The sequence below is a fragment of the Syzygium oleosum genome, unplaced genomic scaffold (genome assembly GCF_021117445.2).
Source record: "Syzygium oleosum isolate NSW1041296 unplaced genomic scaffold, Sole_v2.1 Sole_v2.12, whole genome shotgun sequence".
Taxonomy (NCBI): Eukaryota; Viridiplantae; Streptophyta; class Magnoliopsida; order Myrtales; family Myrtaceae; genus Syzygium; species Syzygium oleosum.
Window position 1 is genome coordinate 4,554,592 of NW_026607496.1, and position 17,999 is coordinate 4,572,590.

A 17,999-nucleotide genomic window follows, 5' to 3' on the forward strand; every position below is an offset into this window, starting at 1 on the left:
TACCGAACTGGTGCACAATAGACGGTGTCCTAAATACTTTTTCGGGGTCAATATCACCAAATTGGGAGGCCTGCGGAACTTGCAGCTTCTAAGTTTCGGTACAAACCTTCTAGGACCAGAAAAGGGCAATGATCAGCGGTTCAGTATTTGGCCTCTCTTCACTCTCCATAGGACTTGTTCATCGCAGAAAATGCATTGACAGGCCCGATGCCCATTGCAAGTGGTGGGATAGATGGTGAATCTCATGGCACTCGATGTCTCCGAGAATGGTATGTCGAGAGTGTTGTTGACACCCGAATTCTTGCCAATAAGTCAAACATTCCAGACCCTTCATGCCCGTTGTGTGGAAATTCAGAAGAAACTCTTGTCCATCTATTCACAGCATGCCCTTTGGCCCAGATTTTATGGAGACAGAGCCCATGGGGTATCATCTCATATGTTTGGAACTTCACATCACCAAAGGAAATGATAAACCACTTCCTTGACCCAGGACGAATTGCAGAGATAATGGGATTCGATTGCAAACTCTTCACTCTCTATGCAGCGATTCTATGTACTAGAATGTGATTTTATAGGAATTCCATTTTACATGATCAAGCTATTCCAAATCCTTCCCAAGCAATTAAGTTGGTTTTACAGGAGTTCATGGAATTCTCGAACAAGTTCAAGGAAGAAAACACAGTCGCACCAAGTCTAGAAGCCGATTCAATTGGAGTAGGAATAGACATTTGGCTCCCACCGTCAGATCAAGAGCTCATTTTAATGTAGATGGTGCGTGGAAAGATAACAAAGGAGCCATAGGTATCATTGCACGATCGGCTAGCGGATTAGTAGTCCAAGCTTGGACAAGGAGAGGTCGTTGGAACTCGCCTTTGGAAGTGGAAGCAGCAGCTCTCCTTCTCGCCTGCAATTATGCTTAGTCCCTGGGCATTCGAAAAGCGATCTTTGAAAGCGATTGTAAAGTCTTAATTGATGCCATCCAACAAAAGGGTCTTTGCCCTTGGAGTATTCAACCTTTCGTTGCAGATTCTCGCTTTCAATTTCAGCACAATCCAGGTTGGAGCTTGGACTGGACCCGTAGATCCAAGAATGGAGCTGCTCATGCACTTGCAAATTGGGCCTCCAATCATATAGGCACCAAATCCTCTTTTCTTTACCATGATCTCCCTGCTAGAGTTTAAAATATTGTACTAGTAGAGTCTTCTTTTATATTTCGCTCTAATGTAGGTAATGCTTCCTTTTTGTAATTGCTTTGTTTGCAATATAAAGTTTAATTTCTAGCAAAAAAAAAAAGTCAAACATGCATTTTTTTTTGGGTAATAAAACAATAAAAATAACCAATAAAAAAATGAATAAGAAGGCTTTATGCCCATTTTGACAAAAAAGAAAAAAAGTACATAAGCGCAGCCCATCAGCATCACTTGAACCCAGCAGCCCAAAGAAAAAATATAGCCCATAAAAGAGAGCCCACAATCCTCAAGGCCCTGCTCCGTTTCTTTTTTTCCCCTGACTTCTTCTTCTTCTTTATTTTCCGAGAATAAAAAAGGGCGCGAAAAGAAAAATATCAAAAAGGACAAAAAAAAAACACACACACACACGGCGTCGATCGATCTTCTCTACGTTCCAGAAGCTTCGCCACCGCTAATCGGCGTCGGAATCCATCAGCTCCGATCGTCATCGACCGTCGTCGGACCTCCGGTTGCCGGGCCATCCGAGGAACACGAGCGGGGGGACGGAAGAGCTGATAGAATCCTCCGAGAAGATTTCTGCTCTCGGAGAACGAACACGAGTCGAAGGAATTTCCTCAAAAGCCTTTTTCTCGCTTGCTCATCGTCTACCCGACGCCGTCGAACGCCGCCGACCGCCGTCCGTGGGCTTTTCGCGGAGAACGGGAGCCGGAGGAATTTCCTCGAAAGCTTTTTTCTCGCTTTCTCATCATCTTCCCGATGTCGCCGAACGCCGCCGACCGCCGCCCGTAGGCTTTCGTCCGCCGCCGCCGCCGCCGCCGCTCGACTCTCTCGTGTTCGCTTTCTGTTCGTTCTCGGTGACGGTACCGACGAACGAGAAAAAAAAGCCGTACACGAAGCAATCTTAATTTATTCATTTTCGGATGGAAGCAATTGAATAAAATAATAAATTTATAAAAAGTGAAAAAATAAATATATAAAAAAAGAAGAGAGGAAATCCGTATCATGGTCTGGTGAAACTGCGCAGTACCAGGTAACGGTCGCTCCGCTTCGCTTCCATGGCGTCGAGCTCCGACCCTTCGAGATCCCCCGGCGACGATGACTTCTCGGCGTCTCGCTTCAGGAAAACAGTAAGTGCTCAAACTCTCTCGCTCGCTCTCTCTCTCTTCCGACTTCTCCTGAGTTTTCTTCCTTGCGTTTCGTCGAGCAGGTTTGTCTCTACGATTGGTGGTTGACCCAAGCTGCTGCGGATGGTTCTCCGGAGAAAACGCTGGCTGTTTCTGGCTTCGCTTCGCCCAAGTAAGCGTCGACAATGATCTGCTAGGGTTCATCTTCCCGTTCGTGTGTAAATTTTTCGCCTTTGAGGGGGGAAAAAACGAAGCTTTCCAGTAGTTCAGCGGTTCTTTTTGGGAGAAATCTTAGTCAATTTGGGCCGAACATCGGAAAATGTGATCCTTTAGACACTGATCCATCGAAAAGCTCGCTTTTAATTGAGACGAATACAACCCTGGCCTTTCATGTCTGCACTTGTTTTGTAAAATGTAGCCGGCAAGATAACTAGTGGGACCTGGGGATTTGTGTCGTATCGTCGTGATCATGTTCGTGTCGGTTGTTCAAGTCATTGGCTGAATATTACAAAGCTGGTGCAATATGATGATAAATTGTTTATTTATTCTGGAAAAGTCTCCCAGAATATGTCGAGCCATGTCTGTTTTGAGTTGGTTGTATTCGGGTTCTTTCATTTGGGTTTCTCCTATCCAAGTTGACTCGTTGTTTGAGTCATCTTATTGTGTCATGTAGAAAGTTGCCACCCCTCTATTAACTAGGACTACATCTTCAGGTAGTCATTGTTGTCCGCGTGACTTATGCTCTCAATGAGACTTCTTTGTTGGCATTTACTTTATTTTTGTGGTGTAGCAATTCCATGAGCTCAGAGGACTTTTTACTTCAGGCAACAATCTGTTCAGCAAGTGGTTCGGGTGTTCAAATCGGCTCCGATCACCAAAAGATATGATTTTTCAACTCTTGAAACAGCCGATGGTGTTTGTGTTGTGGTGTCTGGATTGATAAATAAGTCGCGCACTACAGAAAGTGGCTTCTCATCTGAGGTTTGTGAGTCTGTTGCCATTTTCCTGCTTTACCATCCCACTCTAGTTTGAGCTCTCGGACCTTGACCATGGAAAACTTGACATGGGCAAATATCAATTGTTGTTAAAAGTGCTCGGGTTCAAAACAAAAGAAAAGTAGAAAGGTCATCACATGGTGACCTGTTTACAAATGCGGAAGGATTCTGAGCAAGTTGTTATGAGCCGCTCTCAAATCCGCTTTTAATGCTGAACTTTAGTTGTTTTAGGGGAAAAATGTTTGAATGGATTGGAGACTTGTTTGTCCTTTGTGCAGTCATCTTACTATTTGATTATGTCATCTCATTGCAATTTCATATGTTAGATTCAAAATTTGTGCTCTTTGTAGATTTTCAAGCATTTTGTGTTTGGATTTCCTCTTCATTGGGAAGATTGTGCTTCAAAATGCTTGGAGAAAGAAGCGAAGATAGTTACGACACCGGGAAAGGAATCATTTGATTTATCAACATCGAGAGGTATATAAGCAACACGAGTTTGCATAAATTAACTTTCATATGTTAGGGCGTATGGTTTTACGTGATGACATGTTGCTTCAACATGTTTGTACCTTCTCAACTAGAAATTTTAGACTTGTTTGATGTTTATTGTGCTCCAACTTGTTGTGTTTTGGATGTCTCCACTTGACTGACAGGAGATAGGAACCTTAGTTTGGGTGAAAGAACTCCAGGAAAATACAATATAGGCAATAGTAAATAAGCACAATGTACAACTTAACAATGTCTGTTCTCCAAAATGCTGAGATATGCTGCAGTAATGTGGATCCAATGCTTCAAAATTTGGCATTGAAGGGATTTCAAGATTATCTTTGTACACCTGTTGATGTGGTTGAAGCACTTTCTTATTGCAAATCATTGTGCAGAACATTCTTGTTTATTTATACTTTGCTTGAGATGACAATCAAATTTGCAGTTGTCATTGCTAGGAAGTCTGGGGAGATTGTTTTAGTTTGCTGATGTCCTCCTGACCATTTGCAGGTGGGAATAGAAAAAGTGAAATACGTGAAGATAACTCGATTAGGAATGCACCTATTGTTACCATCAAAAGAGTTACCAGATCGGGAAGCAAAACTTCTGCTTTATCAGGTTCAAGAGGTATACATGCATGTCTACTTTGCCTGAATTAACGGCAATAGAAATTTCCATCATAAAATGCTACTTCTAGGTTTTCATATCACCGGAAGTTAAAATATTATACTGCTGGCCAGTTGTTATATTCACTGACTGCTGCTATGGATTGCAGACTATTGTGGCCCGGATCAAAGAAGTTCAGACAAATGCAAGAGGGATACTAATGAAAATAAGCATGATGCACAGCTTCAGGATGATTTTTCTACTGAAAATGCTAAAAGTGACCTCACTAGTATGGACCCAGATTTTCCTAATATGGAAGTTGAAGGAACACGAGAAAATCATCTATCCACAGCTGTGGATGAGTCTAAACTGTACTCTCCTCAAAAGACAGGTGCTGAAATGGATTTGGTGTTTAAACGGCGTGTGATGACTATTAATCAGGGATTTGCAGTAATAATAGTTAAGCATCTGTTGATATAGTTGAAGTGTTACTTATTGCAAATCAATATATAGAACATTTTTATTTATTTATACCTTGTCTAAGATGGTAATCTAATTTGTAGTTGTCATTATAGGAATTCTGGGAAGATTGTTTCAGTTTGCTGATGCCCTAAACATTTGTAGGTGGGAAGAGAATAGGTAAAGTAGATGAAGATAACTCATTGAGGAATGCAACTATTGTTACAAGCAGAAGAGTTACTAGATCGGGAAGCAAATCTTTTGCTTTATCAAGTTCAAGAGGTATACATGCATGTCTAGTTTGCTCGAAGTAAGGAGAGTACATTTAGGAGAAACTTTTATCCTTGAAATGTATTTCAAGGTTCCAATAACATTTTAAGTTAAAAAGTTACAATTACCCCACGGTTATTTATCTTCAGTGACTTTTCAACATTTTAACTTCTATGGAATGCAGACAGCTCTGGCCTGGATCGAAGAAGTTCAAGAAAATACGAGAGGGATGCTACTGAAAATAAGCATGATGCACAAGCTCCAAATGATTTTTCTCCTCAAAATACCAAAAGTCGCCTTGCTATGATGGACCCAAATCTTCTTGGTGCTGAAGTAGAAGGAACACAAGATAGTCGTCTTTCTGCAGCTGTTGATGAGTCTAAAGTGTACTCTCCTCAAAAGACAGGTATTGAAACAGTTTTGGTGTTTCGATTGCATACGATGTCTTTTGATAATTGCTAGTAAGTTTGGGAGTCGAAACATTTTATTTCTAGTTTGACAGTTATCTAACGAGTTAGCATTGCAGGTGGGAAGGGAAAAGGCAATGTTAATAAAAATAATTTTTGTGGGGAACCAACTGTGTTTAAAACTCCTACAGGCTCCCAAGTAAGTTCTCTCAGTGTCTGATTCTGTCAATAATGTTCGAGTGGTTTAGCGAGAGTTTCTTGTTTTGCTGCTTCACCTTTACAATATCAAACATTCTCAGTTTCCCTATACAATATTGAGAACTGTGCAGTGGGGTTTTAGTGAACGTGGATTGGTAATACTTTGAAATGCCCCTTAGATTGATTTTCGAATTGAGGAGAAGTGTCATAAAAATGATTATCTTGTCAATCGGGATAGATTGCTGAAATTTTATAGTTTTACCTACAAGCTTTTTTAACAGTGGCATGTGATTATATTTTGATGCCTTTGGCCACATTTTCCTGGATATATTTTCTCACTCCTTGTCATTGCCTTTTCCTCCCAGACCTTAGCCTTGCAATTCAACTCACTGTTTTGACACAACATTTAAAGCTATGAAATACTCCAAACTAATCAAAAAGCTTTTGAAGGGGGGTAAAATATAGCACCTAAAACATCCTAATACTTGACTTGTCAGCCTATATGTATGTGTGATCTGTGGGGAGAAGTAGATAGGAATCTAGTTAGTCATTACTCATTTGAACTTGGGGCAGTCTTTGTCTGCCTTTCTTATCAGTTTATATGTTTACCATTATAGTATAAGTTTGGTATTTGTATGCCTTTATATGGTGATCTTCTGTCCATACCCACAAGTGCATCTGCCATCATCATGCTCCTATTTTATTTGCATATATATATGGGCACTTGTTTGGTCTAATGCCTTCTTACTTTGTTTCCTGCTTGTTTAGGGAAGTTCCCTCACATCTCCAGATTCTTTCAAACGTTCTAGATCTGGTGAGTAGGCCATCAGACCATATTTCTGTTCAAGATCTACAATTTGCTGTTTAGGACTTATGGATTTAGAATAAGCATGTATTAGTTTTTAGATCCCGTTATATGCCTTAAAACCTACTTTTTATAACTTAAATGAAGTTAAGGAAATGGAATTATCATTTCAATCAATATTTAAGCATTGTACATACCTGAATACATATCACCAGTTTAAATGAGAACATGCTTTGGAATGATGGATCCACTTCTATGGGAAGAATTCCAGTTGTCACAATCTTTATCCTGTATCAGTTGGGCCTGCATTTAGCAAGCATTCAATCAATAGCGAAGGATTTTCTCAATTTAAATACACCTTTTGTGAATCACATTTTTCCTTCTGAAAATGGTTACTACTACTCCCAAATCATTGGCTGGTCCCATACTCTTAGTTATATATGCATTTGTCAATGCTTTGAAGTATTTGAGTGGTGGTCACCATCAGCATCCTCTTAGGCCTGCATGAAGCGAGCATTTCAATCAATATTCAAAGATTTTCCACATTTTTAAATATAATTTTTGTGAGACACATTTTTGCCTTACCAAAATGGTCTTTACTACTTCTAAATCATATATTGCCATTTTGAAAGGCTCGTGGTTCGCTTCGTCCTGCGTGTTTTGTAGGAAGAATACTTTTGCCCAGGTTAGAATTCTGGCGAAACCAAGTGGCAGTTTATGCACAGGTATGTAGTATCTTTATAATTTCTGCAATTTCATGTTATGTTTTCTAGTAAGTATGGTTTGTCCTTTCTATTATGGTACCAGCCCTGAGTTGGCATAGTGGTTCAAGCAACCAATTCATACCCATGAATTTAAGGAAACTGCTACTGCAGTTATGGAATTTTTTGCTGCAAAGTCACCTTAAAATCTTCTTCCATCGTGTCGTCAAAATGTGGATGAACTTCTTATATCTGCATATTCAGTACAATTGTATTGGTTGCCGTTTAAAGTTAACTAAGATTTGTTGACTTTCTCATTTTACTTTTATTTAGGACCGTGGAGTCGCTGGAGTCCTAGAAGGCCCGAGTTTGATTTCAGATGATGGTTTGTCTCCTCAAATTTTGTAATGTGAATATATGTTACTTTAGCTACTTCCCTTCCCAAATGGTCGAATGAAATGGTTTTTTTTAATGACACTGTTTTAGTGATGCTTATTTTGCATATTGACCTATCATGTCCTGATATGACCTTCCTCTAATCATATTTATGATCTTATGCACAAGAAGGCTTCACCGTTCCCGTGAGAAATAGCATGTTCTTTTTGTTTTTATTCCCAGTCCAACGGCTCTTCCAGGTCCTTGGTAAAATTATCTTCTGTATCAGATCAAATGGATAATGTCTTTTGAAGAATGGATAGAAATGCGTAGTGTCAATATTGAAACGCTCTCCTTTGTCCAATCTAGTCGAGTAGGAAGTCTAGTTTGTTTCTTTTTTTAGTTTTTCTCCCTGACGCATACACCATGCTGCTGATAAAATAGATATGATGCCAGGTTCGACAAATTCATCTGGATTAGAGATTGAGCCTGCATCGGTGTAAGCAATTCTTGGATGAAAGTCAACTTAGTTCTTTTGCCATGATTTTGCAGATTAGAACGTGCCTAAGCAGGTGGAGTTCTTTTCGATTTCTCGATGCTTGTGAGCAAGCTGTATATATTACATACCATGACAGCTTTTCTTCAAGTTTGATGCACTAACCAAACCGGTAACGCCGTCGTTTGGGGCTTTCTTCTAAACAATGTTGTCTTTTGAGTCAATACTGATGCAGAGAATCAAACCTCTGTGCTATGATTTGTTTGGCTTTCTTGTTTTCGATGATTGACATTTTGGGACGGATTGGAGGCGTGGTTAAAGTCTTGGTTTTGGGGGTAGCCAAGCTTGAAGAACCATTATGAACATACTATACACAAATTGAGAAGATATGCTTAGTAAATATGACTAATGTTCAAATAAGATCAAAAGCGTCACCCCAATCTCACTGACTTTTATAAGCATAGAGTGCGTACGAGATTGGGCGATTGTGTAACTTCTTGCGAGGATGCTTCCTTGTTTCCATTTATTGGCTTGATTCTATCCTCAATTTCACCAGCTTTGCACACATTCTTTTCGCTCGCGAAAAAGGGTTTGGACAGAGTTGGTATTTTTCTCACCCGTTGCTTGAATGTTTGATTTAATCATTGGCGGAGTCGGTCACCGCAGCACCATCACGTGCGAGTGGGGAAGGTCGAGATTGGTGATACATATAAGCACAGGCCCATCTTTAGCAGGCTAAGCGAGGTTTCTGAGACCGAAAATAAAGTGTGGAATTGAACATGTGATCTTTGGCTTGTGAATCCAGTCTGGAGCACTTAATCAACCACCTGGTTAGTGTGTCTGCCATTTTGTTATTTTTCCATATGATGCATCAAAGAGTGAAATATTCCTAGTGTATTTTGCTCTTCTTCCCCTTATATCATCTGTAATTTGCATCAAAACTTGCATCCAACCCGAATTTTTGTGCAAGAAGCAGTGACGATGAGCGCGAGCGTGTATGACTCTCTTTCATTTCAAAGAATCATTGATAGAAATGGAAATGAAACAAAATGTAGTATTTTTAGAATAACTCATTAACGAAAAATACGAAAAATATACATGAACTCTCATCTAGATATCGAAAACAGACCTCTAATTTCAAAATTATAAGTTTCATACCTCGCTTTAGCAATATTGGACATCTTAGTACAATATTCGCTCGTTCCCATATTACACAGCCCTTCTTACACACTCCAAACGCACAAGCCCTAACCACAAATTCCAAACACCAGCCGCCTAGGTTTGGCTGCCACATACACCCGCCTGCCGTCGCGACCACACCGAACACTCGGCCATCTGCTGCCACCGACTCCTTGTGGAGGATCTTGCCACGAAGGTCCTGCCAAGAGACCTAGTTCTCTCCCTCGATCTCTCGATTTAAGGTCGCAAAGGTCGCCTTGGCATCGCGACCTCGGACTGACGCCGTAGATGCCACAGGTAACCGTGCGTTAATGGAGGCATGGGCCATGGAAACAAACGTAGCATTAATACCAGTTTAAAAAGTCAGATTATACCAACCACAATTTGTGGTATTGGGGACATAACTCCCTTCACAGAATATAAAACTGTCTGTCGAAGTGCAAATTGTAATCAAGTTTTGTTTGGTTTCAAATTGAGCCAATCACCAATAAACATTCATTTACCATCGAAACCAAAAATGACATATTGGTTACAAATGGAAAAAATATAAAAATATAAAAAATTCCTCAAAATGATTTATTCTCAAAATGTTTAGGGAAAATTTCAATTTGATACCCAAAGTGGGGTCATTTTCTCAAAAAGAGGTTCAAAGTGGACAAAGTATCAAATAAGGGTATGAAGTGCCCAATCAGTCTCAAATAGGGGCCCGAAGTGCCCAATTAGTCTCAAATAAGGGCCTGGGTTCGCCGGCCGGTCAAATTCTCATCGGCCGGTGAGCACGTCACTGTTCCGACGATTGAAACAGAGGCAATTTTGTCTTTTACTTTTTTTTTTCTCTTTTCCTTTTCCTTTTCTTCTTCTTCTTTTTTTTCTCTTTTCCCTCCGCCGGCCATAGCTGGGGCCGGCGGAGGTGGCCGGCCTTAGGCGGAGGCTGCCCTCTGGCGAGGGTCGCCCTAGCCCGCCCAGCCCAGGCGAGGGCGAGCCTCACCGGATCTGGCGAGGACCGACCTTGGGTTTCCCTCGCCGGCGTCGGGCGAGGGCCGCCCGATGCCTGGGTTGGGCGGGCGAGGGCGACCCTCGCCAGATCCGGCGAGGGCAACCCTTGCCCGCCTAGCCCAAGCGAGGGTGGCCTCTGCCTGAGGCCAGCCACCTCCACCGGCCCCGACTATGGCCGGCGGAGGGAAAAGAGAAAAAAAAAAAAAAAGAAGAAAAGGAAAAGGAAAAGAGAAAAAAAAAAAAAAAAAAGCAAAAGAAGAAATTGCCCTTGTTCCGATCGCCGGAACAGTGACGTGCTCGCCGGCCGGTGAAAATTTGACCAGCCGGCGAACCCAGGCTCTTATTTGAGACTAATTGGGCACTTCGGGCCCCTATTTGAGACTGATTAGGCACTTCATTTCCTTATTTGACACTTTGTTCACTTTGGACTCCTTTTTGAGAAAATGACTCCACTTTTGGTACCAAATTGAAATTTTCCCAAATGTTTAGGGTGTTTTTCATTAAATTAAAGTTTGATTTTGAATTTTGAAGCTAAAGGAAATAGGATTTCTTTTAAAATGTCGTAGAGACTAAATGCCCAAAAAAAAAATCTCAACTTTAAGTCTAATCCCAATTCTACCTTAAATTTTTTTTGTTCCATAAAAAATCCAAAACTTTAAGTTTAGTCCCAATCCACCCTAAACTTTTTTTGTCTCATAAAAAACTATCAACTTTTACTTAAGTCTCAAATCTCAAATATGCCCCCGTTAATCCTCCGTTCAAAATTTCTCTTGACAACTGAGAGCATGAGTTGTTCAACCATCCGAAGCATAAGCTCTCTGACCGCAAGAGACGGAAGACTCTCGAAAGAGAAGGAAGACTCCCGTGCATGAGATATTGAATACTGAGCGCAAAATTAAGATCCCCGAGCGAGATGGAAGGAGAACTCTCATAAGAGTAAGAGCAATTAAAGAAGACCAACCCTAATTGCTCTAATTTTTATCCAAATTTCAGATCCAAGAAGACGTCATTTGAACTGACGTGGAAATTCATCTTCAAGAGACATCTTCTTGAATCTAAAATTTGGAAAAAACTAGAGTAATGACATGAAAATGCCACATCACTAAGGGTGATTTTGGACAAAGTTTTAACAGAAGTAGATATGAGACTCGACTAAAAGTTTGTGCTTTATTATGAGTCAAAAAAAGTTTAGAGTAGAATTGGGACTGAACCTAAATTAATGCCTTTTTATGAGACGTAAAAAGGTTTAGGGTAGTATTGGGATTGGACCAAAAGTTAAAAGTTTTTTATGAGGTGAAAAAAAGTTGAGGTAAAACTAAGACTGGACCTAAAGTTGAAGATTTTTTTTTTATTAGACCGAGGGGAAAATCCACGTTTTTGTCGTTTTTCAATCTTATGCAGCAGCAAGTCTCATGACAAAACTTTCTCAAACACAAAACCACGCCGGTTTTTAATGCTACGTCTAAAAATTTTGAAATAATTAAAAAATAAACAAACACAAGTGAAAATTAAAAAAACAAAAAGAAAGGAACAAAAGGGGTGACCGTGCCGTCCCCGTGGCCCTTGTCCCCAGTGTTTTCAAATCGAGATCGGACCGACCAGTTCAACTGGTTGGATTGGGAACCGAACCATGGTCTGGTCAATTCCCGCAGTGACCAGATTCAACTGCTCAACCCACTGAATCAGCCACCGATCGGATCGAATTTTTGGCCAAATGATTGATTTGGTGATAAAAATTTAAGTAATTGAGGCAGGTGGGCATCGAGCACTTGCAGTTTTGGAGAAAGATCCACCAGAGTGAACACTAAATTTTTTTCTGCTAATGGGCAAAATTTATGTAGGATGATCTAACATGGGTAAAGTTATATTAAACATTTCATCGCCGATGATATTACAGTTATTGTCTTAGTCACATGATAAAAGTTGGCAAATTGTACATTTATAAAAGAAAATTACTTATGTGACAATCTCTTCTAGCTGGTGTAACTCTATTTTTTTCTTTTAACAGTTCTTTCCGTACTTAAGATAATCACTATAAATGAGATTAAAAAGGGCCAAAAAAAAAAAGGGCTGTTTATTATTCAAACAAGTCCATCATTGCCTTCGTGGGGAGACAGATCTCACCATCGAAGTCGTTTCCAGTGCTGTTGAAGGGACCGGACTAAGTGGGAAGTGGATTTCGACCCGAGAAGGACAGGACTGAGCAAAGGCTATGATCCAATTCGTAGCCGCCCCCACAAGTATCCGGACTTGCATGTGAGCGAGAGCCAACTTAGGCGCGGCTATTATTGAAATCCATGGTTGATCGAGGCATGCTTGTGATGTCTCCATCAAATGCTCGAGTGACCAAGGCAAAAGAGCTGGATATTAGCTTGGCCCTGTTAATAATCAGGATAAAAGCCGGTGGGCGTGTTACGTGCCATGTGAGGCACGTTTCGCCCGGACACCGTCAATCATCTTTCAAGGTCGGGACCTAATCAATGTCGACGTTCAATATGGAACCCCTTAACTTGAACCGTGCTTTTCCTTTCGACCCATCTATCATCTTTCGAGGTTGGGGGCCTAATCAATGTTGACATCCGATATGGAACCACTTGACTCGAACCGTGGTTTTCCTTTCGGCCCCCAAAAAAAACTTTGTATCTCGAAGTAAAGTGTCCAAGCTATAAGCTAAAACTCCCGTCCCCGAGCTCAAAAGCGGAGTTTTCCTTTTTATATTATTACAAGAAGAGGGGCTTAATTTTGAACGTTTTCGCATGTTTCCAATTGCCGACAACTTGGAGAACAAGGGCGCGCATGGAATCCATTCTAGAGCAGAAATTCTGCTCCAGAATACATTCCGGAACAAAAACGCATTTGTTAAAATATTTCCGAAATGCATTCTGGAGCAATTTTTGCATTCGGGAATAAAAACGTATTTGGTAAAACTTCATTCTTTTTTTTGCTTCGGAATGAGTTTTGGCCCAAAAAAGAGAAGCTAATTTTTGTATCTTCTCTCTTCCAGAATGCATTCTAGCCCAAATTTCCTTCTTTACAAGAAATCAAAATTTTCAAAATTTCACAGAATGACTTAGAATACCTGTTGCCATCCACTTTGCGTGAAATTTTAATTTTTTTAGGTGCCCAAAAAAATTAAAAAATCAAATATTTCAAAATTGTACAGAATTGCTTAGAATACCTGTGGCCATTCACTTTGAGTGAAATTTAAATTTTTTGAGGTGCCAAAAAAAAATAAAAAAAAAATTCACAGAATGGCTTAGAATAAGTGTAGCTACCACCCACTTTGAGTGAAATTTAATTTTTTTTAGGTGCCCAAAAAAAATTAAAAATTTCAAAATTTCGAAATTTTATATAATGGCTTAGAATACATGCGACCATCCACTTTGAGTGAAATTTAAATTTTTGAGGTGCCCAAAAAAAATCAAAAAATAAAAAATTTTACATAATAGTTTAGAATACTTGTGACCACCCACTTTAAGTGAAATTTAAATTTTTTTAGGTACCCGAAAAAAATCAAAAAATCAAGAATTTCAAAACTTCACAGAATGGCTTAGAATACTTGTGGCCACCCACTTTGAGTGAAATTTAAATTTTTTTAGGTGCCCAAAAAAATTAAAAAATCAAAAATTTCAAAACTTCATAGAATGCCTTACAATTCTCATGGTTACCTACTTTGAGTGAAATTTAAATTTTTTGAAGTGCCCAAAAAAATTAAAAAAATAAAAAATAAAAATTTCACAGAATGGCTTAGAATACCTGTAGCCACCCACTTTAAGTGAAATTTAAATTTTTTGAGGTGCCCAAAAAAAAATTTAAAAAACAAAAAATTTAAAATTTCACAGTATTGCTTAGAATACCTGCGACCACCTACTTTGAGTGAAATTTAAATTTTTTGAGGTGCCCAAAAAAAATCAAAAAATAAAGAACTTTCAAAACTTCATACAATAGCTTAGAATACCCGTGGCCACCCACTTTGAGTTAAATTTAAATTTTTCATGGTGCCCAAAAAAAATCAAAAATAAAAAAATTTTTAAATTTTTCATGGTGCCCAAAAAAAATCAAAAATAAAAAATTTTAAAACTTCACAGAATGGCTTAAAATGCCTGTAACTACCAATTTTGAGTGAAATTTAAATTTTTGGGCACCTCCAAAAGCAAAAATTTCCTTCTGTTTCATCAAACAGATTTCTTTTCCAGAAATCAATTTCTGAAACAGAATTAGTCATGTTTTATCAAACAAAAACCAATTTCTTGCAAGAATTCCAAAAATCAATTTCTGGCAAGAATTTGATTTCTGGAGCAGAATGGATTCCATGCGCGGTCTAACCATACCAAACCATACCAATCGAAGAAAGATTTGAGGCAATGCATGCATTCATGGAGGTCCCCACTCCAAGCCCACGACAACAATAACCTATGACGTTTGCAGTCGTTCCTTCCTCATGTTTAGGATGTTGACCCGAAGCCGATGGTCAACAGATATTATCAAAATCACCAACCAGGAGACATGATTATTTTCTTTGCAAAAAGCGGAGTAATCATTGCAGGAATCGCGGCATTACTCGAGAAGATGGCTCTGTTTTCATCCACAGGACAAAGTACTTGAAGCAACATACTGATGAGAATCAAGGCTTCTACTGAGGAATGGGAGGACGACTATTGGCACCGAGATCTACTGAGGATTGGGAGGACGACTATTGGCGACCGAGACACGGGTACCCCATTCCAGAAGCTCTTTGCTGGTGTCGTCCTTGTGAACTATCACCTCTATGAAGCACAAGCAATCCTTCTTGGGCCCTGTCGCCATCTGAATCGCTTCGATAAGCTCCTGCTCGTAGAAAACCTGCAAACATGAGCGAATTTTGTTATTTTGCTATGGAGGGATTTCTTGAACGGGCAAATCGTCGCAACTGTAACTTGTGTACAAGCGACTTACTTTTGCTGTCCAGCACTTGCCCTCGCCGTTGTGAATTGCTTCCACCAGGCCAGTGTAGTTCCAGTTCTTGATCACATTGTAGGGACCATCATGGATCTCAACTTCAATGGTGTAGCCGCCATTGTTTATCAGGAAGATGATGGTCTTCTGCCCACATCGCAGCATGGTTGACACATCTTGGGCAGTTACCTAGAGTGCAAAAATCGCCCACGAATTTTTCATTATTCATCTCTCACATTCAATTAAAACAACAGGATTAACATAATCAAATTTAGTAGAAAAAGGGAGGGAAATGAATAAGGTCAGTGCATGACTAGCATTGTATGACAAAACTCTTCACCTATGCAAACTGCTTAACAGGATTACTAGCATGTTTGTAGGTTGAGCTTGCAAAGCTAGTGGTATCTTCTTGACAGGAGCTCTATGCATAACGACGTCATTCATAATGGCTCGTTCGAATGTGCTTAGCAATATAACAGATATCAGAAACCATTCCATACCTGGAAGCTACCATCTCCAATGCATGAAATGAGTCTCTTCTCTGGCACTGCCTGTGCATACCCAAGAGTTGCACCGACAGACCATCCAATAGATCCGTACTGCATTTGGAACTCATACCTGCATTCCCCATTCGAACTATTTCAGTTTGTTTTCTTCAGTAGATCCAGATCATAAAGTTACAGACAAGGGACCTAATCCATACAACTACACCCACATACCCGCAGCCTCTCGGTAATTTCAGCTTCTGGCAGTTGAACCAAGAGTCTCCAGTCTCGGCAATCACAGCTGATTCACTAGACAGCATGTCCTGTATGTGCTTGAACAGGACATTCACCCTCAAGGGCTCCTTGGGTTCACACTTCAATGGATGTCCATCCGGAACATAAATCCTATGATAATTCTCATAAGCAGTGGGATTCTGCTTAAGCCGCTTCGTGAGTGCTTTAAGGAAATCCTTCATCAGAATACAACCAAAAGAGGGTCCATTTCCAATCACAACCCTATCAGGCTGCAAAATAATGGCCTTCTCCTTCTTGAGAAGGAGGGAATACCCAACGGAGCTGTAGTCATTGAAAATGGGCCCAGCAAACAAGAAGGCATCTGCGGATTCCACAATCTCGGCACAGAATGCAGTGCTCACCGCACCCCAGTAAGTCCCGATGAAGTGGGGATGGTGCTCGGGCACGAGCCCTTTAGCCGATGGCATCACGGCTACAGCATAGCCAGAGGCATCGGCTAGCTCGACAAAGGCATCACAAGCCTTTGCAACCCGGAGTTTCGGGCCACCCACCATTACCGGCTTGACCGCCTTGTTCAAGAACTCTGCAGCTGCCTCTACTGCAGCTTCCAATCCCATCGGATTAGTCAATCTGTACCAATAAATATTTAATCAATCACATCACTCTAATCACAATCTAATACAGTAAATAGACTCAACTGATTGAACGGACGGAGTACTACGTGGGAGAGAGCGCAAATGGAACCGGCTCGCGACTGAAAGTCGGGTGAGGTATGGCGGGCAAGTTGCAGCTTATGCTTATGTAAACGGGCTTGCTTTCTTTCAGAGCGGTCGAGATCGCGGTATCGATCAGTTCGTGCGCATCTTCCAAGTTATTCACCACGGCCTACAAAAAGGCGAAACCGAAACAATTAACAAATCAGTTTCGTTCAATCTGCACTTAAACATATATACCCCTGTGACAACAATCTAAACAAAAACCCCAGCAGCGACTCCAGCTGCACACTACTAAAGCAGCCATCGGTAGATTATAATAATCTCACAGAACAGACCCACCACCAACTCTGAGATCCAAAAACACAACAAGCACTATAATAAGACAAAACCCAGAAAGTATTCTAAGCAATATTTCTAGTTTAACATATGCATCTTTCCTCAGACAAAGATCTGATCCAAATAAAAAATGAGTATCAGCAAAAAGAACGTTAGAAAAAGACTAACCGAAGAGATACCTGAAAACAAGTGACAGTCTGATAACACCTAAGCTCTTGGCTGAAATCAGGCAACCCAATGGTGTGGTGAAGTATCCTGTTGGTCCCGTAGTCGTTGGAGTTGGGCCCGCCGACGATGCAGACCACCGGCAGGTTCTCGCTGTACGCCCCGGCGATGGCGTTGAGCACGCTGAGCCCGCCGACGGTGAACGTCACGACGCAGGCCCCGACCCCGCGCGCGCGGGCGTACCCGTCGGCGGCGTACCCGGCGTTGAGCTCGTTGCAGCAGCCGACGAGGTTGAGCCCCGGCTCGGCGATGAGGTGGTCGAGGAGCGTGAGGTTGAAGTCGCCGGGGACGGAGAAGACGTCGGTGATGCCGATCTGGACGAGGCGGCGGGCGATGTGGCGGCCCATGGTGGCGTCCGGGGAGCCGACCGGGGCAGGGCCCTGGATGGCCGCGGCGGCGCCTTTGGGGGCGGAGCCGACGTCGCTCGAGGGGGGCTTGCAGGAGTTGAGGGCCCCGATCTTGGTGTCCATGGCGTCGGAGCCGGAGCCGGAGCCGGAGGAGGAGGAGGTTGGCGAGAGCGGAGAGGAGGAGGGGGGCGGGGGAGATGGAGGGAGAAGGTGAAGGCGAAGGTGAAGCGAGGGATTGCAATAGAGGTTGTCCGAGGGAGCTTCTCGAGTTTCTTCTCTGTGCGTGTGCGTGTGTGGGTGTGTGAAGAGTGGGGCTAAAAATGGGAGTCTTTATATATATGCGAGCGAGCTAGAGAGAGAGAGAGAGAGAGAGAGAGAGAGGAGGGAGGAGGAGGAAGATACAATGGCCGGAG

The 17,999-nt window shown here is 41.4% G+C and overlaps 2 protein-coding genes across 5 annotated transcripts; one reads left to right on the forward strand and one right to left on the reverse strand.

Annotated features, from left to right (window-relative positions):
* Nucleotides 1–1,774: 1,774 nt before the first annotated feature.
* Nucleotides 1,775–8,380, forward strand: LOC115672172 (kinetochore-associated protein KNL-2 homolog). Of its 4 annotated transcripts, none has more exons than XM_030593941.2 (13): nucleotides 1,779–2,317; nucleotides 2,398–2,486; nucleotides 3,139–3,295; nucleotides 3,660–3,786; nucleotides 4,306–4,422; nucleotides 4,571–4,792; nucleotides 5,026–5,142; nucleotides 5,315–5,536; nucleotides 5,657–5,736; nucleotides 6,504–6,549; nucleotides 7,207–7,265; nucleotides 7,575–7,626; nucleotides 8,073–8,380. In XM_030593941.2, exons 1-13 carry the CDS (start codon nucleotides 2,246–2,248, stop codon nucleotides 8,117–8,119), a joined length of 1,407 nt encoding a protein of 468 aa, XP_030449801.1. In that variant the 5' UTR covers nucleotides 1,779–2,245; the 3' UTR covers nucleotides 8,120–8,380. The 4 variants fall into 4 exon arrangements, with proteins under 4 accessions (XP_056172258.1, XP_030449801.1, XP_030449802.1 ...); XM_030593942.2 differs by having other exon boundaries at nucleotides 1,780–2,317; nucleotides 8,169–8,380; XM_056316283.1 differs by lacking the exon at nucleotides 5,026–5,142 and having other exon boundaries at nucleotides 1,775–2,317.
* A 6,351-nt stretch (nucleotides 8,381–14,731) lies between these two features.
* LOC115672294 (pyruvate decarboxylase 1) lies at nucleotides 14,732–17,740 on the reverse strand. The gene is made up of 6 exons (XM_030594069.2): nucleotides 17,194–17,740; nucleotides 16,684–16,847; nucleotides 15,942–16,592; nucleotides 15,723–15,840; nucleotides 15,223–15,411; nucleotides 14,732–15,129 (listed from the first exon to the last, which is right to left on the reverse strand). The coding sequence occupies exons 1-6, from the start codon at nucleotides 17,707–17,709 to the stop codon at nucleotides 14,959–14,961; spliced, it is 1,809 nt and encodes a 602-aa protein (XP_030449929.1). The 5' UTR covers nucleotides 17,710–17,740; the 3' UTR covers nucleotides 14,732–14,958.
* Between the last annotated feature and the right edge of the window lie 259 nt (nucleotides 17,741–17,999).